We start from the raw sequence: 10,193 nt of genomic DNA, 5'->3' as shown, positions 1-10,193 counted from the left end.
GGTGAAAAGTTACTTGTGAGTTAGTTTTGTCTCATTTCAAGTATACCAAGACATTTGCACGAGAAACTAGACCAAAAATGCTTCTATGTTTTTGCGGTGTGTATGCTTTGCTTCCTCGTTACTTCACTTCCACACCTAGAAAGGCGAGCACAGTGCATGAACAGTGTTGTGTAGAAGTAGTAGTTGTCATAGTAGTACTAGTTGACATCACCTTTGATGTTTACAATTACCGACCTTAGAAGAAAAAGTCTTTTAAAGAGATAAAAATAAAAGCGATCCCAAATTTTTCCCATCCAGTCTGTTTCTCCAGGTTAATAAAAAGTTTTGCAGGTGGAGGTCAGGGTGTCGTTGAATCATGACCCCACCAGCACCTCCATGATGTGGTCCAGTTCTGTCAGATCAATTTTAAAAGGCTGATTGGCTGAAACCTGGGGGGCGGAGCCGCTGTACGGCGACGTCAGAGTTTTGAGGAGGTCGTCGGCGTTCACCACTGGCGAAAGCTTGGCGTGACCGCCACCGCCAGCTGTGGCGCCTACGGCCCCTGCTGTGGTGCAAGGGTCAAAGTCGTACATGGACGTGTCAATATCGGCGAACAGGACGTCGTCCAGCGCCAAGTCTGAGAGGAAACCCGAAGAAGAAGGGGACGAAGGCGAGGGGGAAATGTCTTCCAGGCTAGCAGGGGAATGTGCGGGCAGGAAAACAGCAGCTGCCTCTGGCTTAGCACCCATTGTCCTGCAGTCTCTGGTGGAGCCTGTGGGTGATGAGAAAGGGGATGGAGTGGGGGAGGTAGTTATGGTCATAGTATTAGCGGCTGCCGTCCGTGTAATGGCGGTGGGAGGAGCCAACTCCATGTCACTCGGAGGGGATGAGAAACTGTCGTTTGATAGGACAGTCACACTAGAGGACAACTTGCTCATTAGCGCTGATGATGGAGCCAGTGGGGGCGGAGACAGAGGAGGAGTGGGTGGGGACGGCGCGCAGAACGCCGAATCCCCACCGTCCTCTTCCAGTAGTGAGGCCGGAGTGAGGCAGGCGTCCAGGGGCGTGGCGCAGCCTTCCAAGCGCTGGGGCGCCGGGCAGCTGGGAAGCACCATCGGGTGGGGCGAAGGTGGTGGAGGAATCGCCGGCATCAACAGTGCAGATGGTTGGGACAGGATGCCGAAAGATGGCGGCGCCTCGCGGAACCCCTCGTCCATGGGGTCATCAGGCGGCGGCGAGGGCGGCAGAAACAGTGGCCGCAGGGAGCCCTCCTGCTTGAGCTCATCCTGGATGCGGCGGAGCATGTTGTTGATGAGGACGCGGCGCTCCAAGCTGGGCTCGCCAAGCGGCCGCTGGCTGTAGAGCTTCATCAGGGAGATGTTGAAGATGGTCTGTCTCTGAAGGGTGTAGGACACCTTGGAAAGACCCTCCAAGGCAACGCCTACCCCCGCTCCCGCCACCGACGCCTCCAGCGCTTTGCCTTCCAGGCCCTCTTCATCCTCTTCCAACTTCCGCTTTGCACCTTTACAGAACATATATCTAGACAACACAAAACAAAAGGAGAGGAAACAAGTTAATCAAGTGCTCAGATAAGAAATCATTAAGACACAAATCAAGTCTGAAGTCTAGTGTTGCTCCTTCGCATTCAGTGACTTATAGCTCAGAACCTAAATAAAGTCACTCCAGACTTTATGGAAATCTGTTAGACCTTATGGTGGATGATTTACAGTGTGTCCATTTATCTTTTTGGACAAAATCATTCTTGGATAATAAGATTTTAGTCTCATCAGTTCTGTCTAAAAGCTGTTTTAGGACTACTTATCACTTATCACAATTGGATCCACAATTACTTGATCAGTACATCTGAATGGTGCCATTGTATCCCCTCCTTTAGTGCCGCCCTGGGCAACTGCCCACATCAAAAAACTGCCTCTTTTGAGGCTTGACGTGAAATCGCATCAGGATACCAAAATCACTTCATTCGTACAGGAACCAAAGTCTTCTTTGGGACAGTAAGAAGCTGCAAACAGAAAATGAGCATATTGCATTTGGAGATAAAAATAAATAAATAAATAAAAATACAGAAAGTGAGCAGCTGCAGAGGAAACCTTCACACACTAAGTTACGCAATAGCAGTGCTCCCTACTCAGCACAGGATCATAGGCCAGATTTAAAGCCCAACCTTTGGCCACTCCTCTTTTTATGATATTAGAGGAAGAACTTGCTGGTTGTGGCGGTGAGCAGGGTACAAAAGGAGCAATAATTTGGGTGATTTTTATAAAACTATTCAGAAAACAAAGAAGAAGAAAATGGAAAAGAAAGAAAGGAGCTACTGCAGTGTGTTTGACTTTAATCCAGGCCGACATGCAGCCAGTCGCCGCCTGAATAAAGGCGCATGCGTCTTCTCTCAAACACACATACTCACACACACGCACACACACACACACACACACACACACACACACACAGGAAGTGTAAGCTGCAGGCCCAGTCACCATGACCTGTTGGTTGCCATGACAAACCGAGTCAGCTGGGAATTCACCCAAAGAAACGAATGGGACGCGGTGGAGGTAGGAAGAAGAGTACAGGAGGAAGATGAGGAAGACAAGCGAGAAGCGGAAGCAGAGGAGTAGGAAAGGTAATGAAGAATCCATCCAGAGATGCAGATAAACCCACAATCGCATCTACGACTAGGCCATGGGTGTTCAAAGTGGAGTTCGGGGACCATTTGCAGAACCTGTCCTGATTTCTTGCGGACCCCAACCACAATTCAAGAATAATTTTCTACAAAACTACGACTATTGAATCAAAATCTACTTACAAAAGTGTTAGAGGCAGCAAAAAGAGATAATCATTTCCAAACCTTCTAGTTTCCATCTAAATTAGACCACATTTACTCACAACTTGTACTCTAAAATACACCTTTGTGCACCCAAATATGCTTTTAATTGCTGTATTAAAACTAGGCTAAATACATTGACCAAGATCCTGTTTTTATTGCTGAAAATAGTTTTTCAGCTTTCTTACTTTATTGCCTAAAATGCAATAACATAACATTCCTTTGGGCTAAGGTTGATCATTTGTAGCAAAGGATGCATCTGTAGGTAAATAAATACGTCTAAAAACATGTGGAAAGTTCAGTCCTTCCTGTAAGACTCAACATTAATACAGTATAGTGCTGATCCGGTGTCTATTTTTTGGTTAATTGATTAATAATTGGATAAAAAAAAAGGATATTTTTGTGTTTGTTTTACAAAATTTTAACCAGGTGAAATTAAAACAATGACAATTGAGGAGTTCTAGGTAGAACATATCTACAGACGAAAGTTTTTTAACGATGCAAAATGCTGATATTTTTGTACAGATTTGACTTAATTAGTCCTCAGTGTGGTGTTCTTTCAGCAAATGGCCTTTTGAAGAGTGTGTATATAGCTTACAATTGATTGCTTACTATATTATAGTTGACCATTATTTCAGTTATTGATTAATATGGTATACAATATAACTGCAAATGACGGGTTCTAACCGGTTTTCTGTTGAAAACTGTAGCGGAACAGCCTGGAATCACCATAGCAACCAGTGACTCAGCAATATTTCAGCCTCTGCTTCTTGCATTACTCGGCAGATTTTTATTTGGTAAATAAATAATCCAGTATCTAATAAACTGGGAATTATTCACACACTCAAACGTGTAGTTTGAAGAAAGTATTCACACCTGCATCACACCAAGCGGTATCAGGTTGCTACGGTTACCGAGTAAGACCTCCAACTTCTCCACATCTTCCCAATAATTTACATGGTGAATAAAGATGCATTAGAGGAAATGAAAGAGAGTTTCTGGCAGCTGGATAACTTCTGGCATTAACGCGTTCTCACGTCGGCACTCCTTCATTGCAGCAGTGACTGCTGCTGCTGCTTCAGGAAAATGGAGATTCAGAGGCGCGAGGAATCAAAAAAACAGCATTTCAAAGCAGAACGCTGCTGCTGTGTGACTGAGAGGCGAAGCAGCTGCGCATGTGTGACTCACCGAGCCGCGGCAGGCTGTTTGGGCTCTCTCACACACAAGACGCACACATACCAGAGGTGCCCCACCCGTCACATTCCTCTTCATTATCCTCCTCTCGCCTCTGACTATCCGCTCCTTCCACACTATTCCACCCGTCTTTAACATCCTGCAGCTTTAATTCCTCCAATTTCTCTACAGTAACTTTGTTTAAAAAAAGAAAAACGGATCGTAAAAGAGTCAAAGTGATAAAGCACAGCAGCGTAGCGGGGTCACTGACTGAAAATCCTATCGAGTCACAGATAAACTATGGTGCCAAAACTTTCTGAAAGAGTTTCCTTTAGAGAAATTCAGTGAAATAAAAAAGTCCTGATGCTACGTTTGTTTTCAAACTTGTTGGCAGAAGCTTATATTACAATTAGAGACGCACCAATCTAGCTTTAACCGGCTCATACCGATTTCTGGCATGATTAAGAGCAACTGCTTGAAAGCTACAAGGTGCCGATGATAAAATAATTTCCCGTTTTTTTGTTTTCCAGCAGATGTTTAGTTAAAAATATGCTAATTTAAAAATATATATATTAAAATGTCATTTTTGAGCATTTATTTTACATTTATTAACTATGATTAAGCCTGTAGCAAAAAGCAATTATGCAGTTAATCACAACATCAATTAAAATGAGCTTAATTTCCATTTGGATGGTTACTATTTTTTGCAGATTAATTTTGTTTGTAGAAATATAATCCATTTTATTTATTGTCTTGGTTGTACGTGGGGCTCTCTCTACTTGTTTTTGTTGTTTTATTTTGGATATTAAAATGTCTTCCATTGATCTTTGAGAGCACAAACTTGCTTTATTATATCAATATATTATTTGAAAATGGTCTAAAAACCACAACATTGTCATTTATCATAATATTATTTACCCTCCAGCAAAATTTGTTATGACATTTGTTATGCTATTATTTTTACTACTTTTGTAAAGCTAATATCTTTGTAAACCCATTTAAAAATAATTAAACTAAATGAGTAAAGATCTTTTAAAATATTTCCAATACTGTGGTTCAAATTTATTTTGATCTGAATGGTCTGTTATATAGGCATTGGTAATATGATTAATATAAAAAAAAGGCGAGTGAATGAGAACTGTGAGAATTACAAAAAATCAGAATTTTTTCTTCAATGCTACGTAAACATTAGCTTCTAAAACAAGAGGAAACTGATGCGTCTGTATGTACAGAAATCATCCTTTAATCTGTTTTTTTAATCAGACAACCCTTATCAAACCAAAATTACCTTCCTCTCGTAGATATGGTTTATTGGAATCAGAATATCACATTTCCTTACAGTGGACTATCACAGAAAATGACTTTACATGAGTACAAAACAGAAAAGTCCAAAATAGTTTGAGAAAGCCAAATAATTAAAAGGTACAAAATGACAAAATTATCTGAAATTAAATAAAGCATCACTTGTAAAGCAATGTCTATTATTTTAGCAGCTATAATAATAATTGTTGCATGTTGTGTTTGTACAACATGCATACATATATTCTTTATATGCTTTTTGGCATTTTGCAAATAGAAATAATTTTGATAATTTTAGCTGACCTAAAACTTTAAAAGTTTAGTTTCATTTAACTTCAGACAGCAAGAAAAAAAATTGTGTGTTTTTTATTGGAAAATATCTGGATTCAACTGTAAATAACGTCTTCCAATATTTGTTTTGTTTACATCAGTAAATAAAAGCAGATGTTTTGCTTTAAATGTGAGTTTTGTTTTACCTAAAAGGTTACGATATCAAAATCTCAACCTTGTCTAGAAAAAACAAAAAAAATTCAAGTCTTGGCCGTCTCCGTTTTCTCTTCCTTTAGCTGAACAAGGGTTAACTCTAGTTAACAACAAATCCATGTAACTATCCAAGGATCGCTCCAAAGAGGAGGTAAAGTCAGGTGTGTGCATGCATGGTGGGTGCTGGATGCCAAACATTGAACATGCGGTCTGATGATATTATTCCTGGAGCCGGCTGCGTGTGCGTAGTGCAGTAGTGGAACAGTAGTGGACGGCCTCTGCAGTGATATTATGATCCTGTAACCGGATATGCTGGTTTCCATGCCTGAGCTGCACATCCACCCCTCCCCCTCACCTCCCTCCACGTTGGGCTATTTCAGGTTCTGTGGATGCACAAAGTACTAACACACACATACACACACACCGCTACACTGCTGCAGGTAGATGAAAGTGGCTTCCTCCTGAGTGCATCCATCTCTGCATTTGCACATGCATCCCAGACGAACGGCCGCAGTCATGACTGCGTTTTTCGCTGCGATGCGCCCGACTCTGCATGAGGACGAAACTCTCCAGCTCACCCCTGTGAAAATTCACCTACCGCCAAGGTTATTACAGCTAACTGAAGCTAACGAAATAATGAAAACTGAAACTGAGAAAACATTTCCATCAACTGAAATACATAAAGAAAACCAATTATAGCATTCGTTATAAAACTAACTGAAACATATTGAAATTATAAACATAATATCCTTTCTTTTCATGTTCATGAATTTATTTATTAGCCTTTCAAACTGATGTGAAATTGATTTCTTTTTCGCCCCACACACAAGCAGTTTACGCACTTCCAGTGCTGGACAATAAATCAATAATACACACTGTGATAAACATGTCATTAATAGAATATTCAATATATAAAATATTCAATAAACTCCAGCCAGCTAAGCTAGGTTGGTGGAATCTACCATCTCGCTCACTCTATGGTTACCTAGCAACTCACTCACTCACTCTTTGGTTACCTAGCAACGGCCTGCTGAGTAACTTCCGCAGTAGCAGTTTTAATGTCTCTCCACTTTGTCTCAAAACTGCTTCAAAATAAACAATGTGGAGAGAAAACTGTGGATAAAAAAAGGAAAGGTAACACCACCAGTTAGGCAGTATTTCAAATATTTAAAGTGGAAAATGTTTTGATTAGCACAAACCTTTGTAAGCTGTCAAAATGCTCATGTTTTTACAGTAACAACATGTGAGTCTAATCAAATTTATTTGTTAAAACTACAAAATGGTGGTAGAAACAGAAAAATATTCCAATAGTCATAAAACAATTCTGTTCATATAATAAAATACTGGAAAAAATAAAGTTGTTCTCCCTTTTTTAGAAATACAAAATATATATAAGTTACTTTACCACTTTATGCAAAATTAACATTTAATTTTTGCACAATTAATTCATTATTAATGTAATCTAGCTGTGATTTCAATCACTTTAAATTCATTTACATATATTTTAGTGGAGTTTTATGTCTGTCATTTTTGCAGGAAAACTTTGGTAGACACAGCTACCAAAGTTTACTTTTAAAAACTAAACTTCTTTTGAAAGTGTAATATAAACTAGCACACAAACTGAATTAGACAAAAAAATCACAACAAAAATAAAACTAAACCATAAAGGAAAATGCAAAACTATTATAACCATGTGTGTTTCACTCTCTCTCTCATGCACACACACACAATGTCATCCTAGTAAACACATTCCAGACCAAACCCAGAGGAAGAGATAGCGTATTGTGACCAGACCCCACTACGCTCACTCACAGAAATTAAGATACCATTATCCCAAGACGAGAGCCGAATCATTAAAACTGGTTCTGTGACATTCCTAAAATCCACATTCAAGATTCATTCATCCCGGTATCAGACATGATCATCGACTTCTTGTTGGTAACCAGGAAAACACACAATGAGAGTCACTTCCTAGCAGCTGTAGCAGCTGCATAATCAGAAACTGCACAAATGAAAGTGACAACGTGACACAGTTCGACACGCACCACTCAGCAAATCAAGGTTCTGATACTTCTGATTAAAGAAGAGCGGAGGAGACAGACGATTACGCACCAAAAAATGTTTTGTCTTTTTGATCTGAATAGTCAAGGACAACGAAGAATCCAGAGTTCAATATAATACCAAGGAAGAAAGCAATGCCAATGAGTCCGTTAGCAAACTTTACAATAATAATCAATAAGCCTGTCACGATAAATTTTCTGGGTGATAAATTGTCTCAGAAGTTATTGCGATAAACGATAATGTTGTTTTGAGACCAATTTCAAGTAATATAATGATAATGGCATAATAATACAAGAACACACACTCAAAGATTAATTAACATTTAACACAGATATTTTAAATATCCACAACAAATAAAAATAATCATGAAGTCTCTATAAACAAAATTGTCTTTCAAAACAAAGAGCTAGTTGAGACCAAAAAAACAGACTGGAAACTTTTTATCACCCAGTTTTTGGTAGAAAGAGAGAAAAACAATAAGTCATCCAAATGGTAATTAATAAACTCACTTTAATTTATCATGTGATTAACTGATTTATTGCTTATTGCGACAGGCCTATGCACCGATGTCAAAATTTGAGACAACTTTGTATACATATTAAATTAAACTTGCAACAAATAAACTGATTAATCGTGATTAATCAGTTATTCAAATAATCACCAACTAATTTTGTAACTGATTAATCATTAACTGAGCACACAGACTCAAAAAGGCAATTTTCTGAAAAAGCATTACACTCAAAGCAGTAATTTAGCCAAAACTGTGCAAAAAAAATATACATTTTCCATTTAAGATGTAAGAGACCTCTAAAACTCTTCCAGTGAAATCGTTTTAGCTTGATTCAGTTCAAATTCTGTCACAAAAATTTCTTAAGCATCTTGATTGATTTGTTAAATGAAAAAAAAACATTTTTGCGCTACACTGTATTGATATTAAGTCAAGCAGAAAGAACTGAGCTTCTCACATGTCGTTCACTAAAGAAATGCTTTCTTATTACACTTTAGCCAATAAAATGTGTATTATATCCTAAAAAGGGTGATGAATTACTTATTTGCCTCTTTTATTGTCAAAACGTCTCAAATTCTGCAAAATGTACCAAGTTTTTTTTTTTAATCCGATTAATCGTCAGAGATAATTCATAACTAAAATCAAAGTTATTAGGAACCTCTTGAATAACTTCAGTTTTAACTTATTTTATTTTAGAGCTGCACTCTTTAGAAACTCTGAGGTATTTTAAAATGTTTATAAAACCTGTTGGAAATGTTTTCCCAACTCCTGTTTGGTTTACAAACTCCGACCCTCGTTTATGAAACTTACGTTTGATGACGTAAAATTTGTGTAGTGAAGTTGGACGTCTAAGCTTCACTGAACTTAGAAACTGAACTTCAGAAACTCAAAGAGTGCGACCAAAGGAGGTCTAATAAAGGAATAATGTAGCATTAAAATGCTTCTCTGGCTGCAGAAAACCAAGCTGGGTATTTTATTAAAGCAATTAAAAACTGGATTGAGCAGTGGAACCAGCTCAGACGGTTCAAAAGTGCACTGCAAAAAGCAACGTACCAAAAAAATAAAAAAACACAAAATCTTACCACTATTTTTTTTTTGGTCTAGAGTAGATTTCTTAGTAAAAATTGTCTTAATTCAAATATGTTGAGATATTTGCACTAGAAACTAGACCAGAAATACTTGGTAAGATTTTGTGTCTGCAGTGTGAAGGAGCGAAAAAGTGCAAACGTTCAAAGAGAAAGTGATTTCATGACTAGCAAAGAAACAAAAACCAGGAACAAACCATTTGTTGAAATCAGATAGTTTCTGTGAAAAGAAAAAGATCCCTGGGGCTCCTAAATGTTTATAAGAAAGAAAATGTCTCTTCTCATAATGACACTGAGCATTTTTTCTCAATAAAAAATGTGTTGAGAGTAATTTACAATGTGCAATCCATTTTTAATGTACGTTTTGCTACTTTTTCCAAGTTATTTTCTCAGATTTAATTTTTTTAATATTCTTATTTTTTTTAAAAACAAATCAGATATTTTTTCTAATTATTTTTATGTTTATTTTATTTTTTATTTCATTTTTTCTACTAATTTTCAATTAGTTTTTCAGGATTTTTTTTACAGATTTAATTTTTAAGAATCTGATTTTATTTGTTCCAACTGTATTTTTCAAATAATTTTTTAAAACTTTTTTTTAAATCAGATTTTTTTCTTATGCCATTTTTTTTCAAAATATTTTTTAGTTTTTTGATTCAGATTTTTTTTCCATTCTTTAGATTTATTTTTTATTCAGATTTTATTTGTTCTAATTTTGATTTTTCAACTTATTTTTTCAAATTTAATTCTTTTAATCGATTTTTTT

At 37.6% G+C, this 10,193-nt stretch overlaps 1 protein-coding gene across 2 annotated transcripts in view; it reads right to left on the bottom strand.

Annotated features, from left to right (window-relative positions):
- Nucleotides 1–7: 7 nt before the first annotated feature.
- LOC106952074 (SERTA domain-containing protein 2-like) overlaps nt 8–10,193 on the bottom strand; it is a 42,543-nt gene continuing 32,357 nt past the window's right edge. For both annotated transcript variants that reach the window (XM_015039955.1, XM_015039954.1), the window contains one exon: nt 8–1,518. In XM_015039955.1, coding sequence (XP_014895441.1) covers nt 354–1,514 — 1,161 coding nt within the window. In that variant the 5' untranslated portion in view covers nt 1,515–1,518 and the 3' untranslated portion in view covers nt 8–353. The remainder of the gene's footprint in view (nt 1,519–10,193) is intronic.

The sequence above is a fragment of the Poecilia latipinna genome, unplaced genomic scaffold (assembly GCF_001443285.1).
Source record: "Poecilia latipinna isolate Pla-1442-1.1 unplaced genomic scaffold, P_latipinna-1.0 Scaffold490, whole genome shotgun sequence".
NCBI lineage: Eukaryota > Metazoa > Chordata > Actinopteri > Cyprinodontiformes > Poeciliidae > Poecilia > Poecilia latipinna.
The sequence above is the reverse complement of the archived record's forward strand: the minus strand, read 5'-3'. Positions and strand labels throughout refer to the sequence as shown.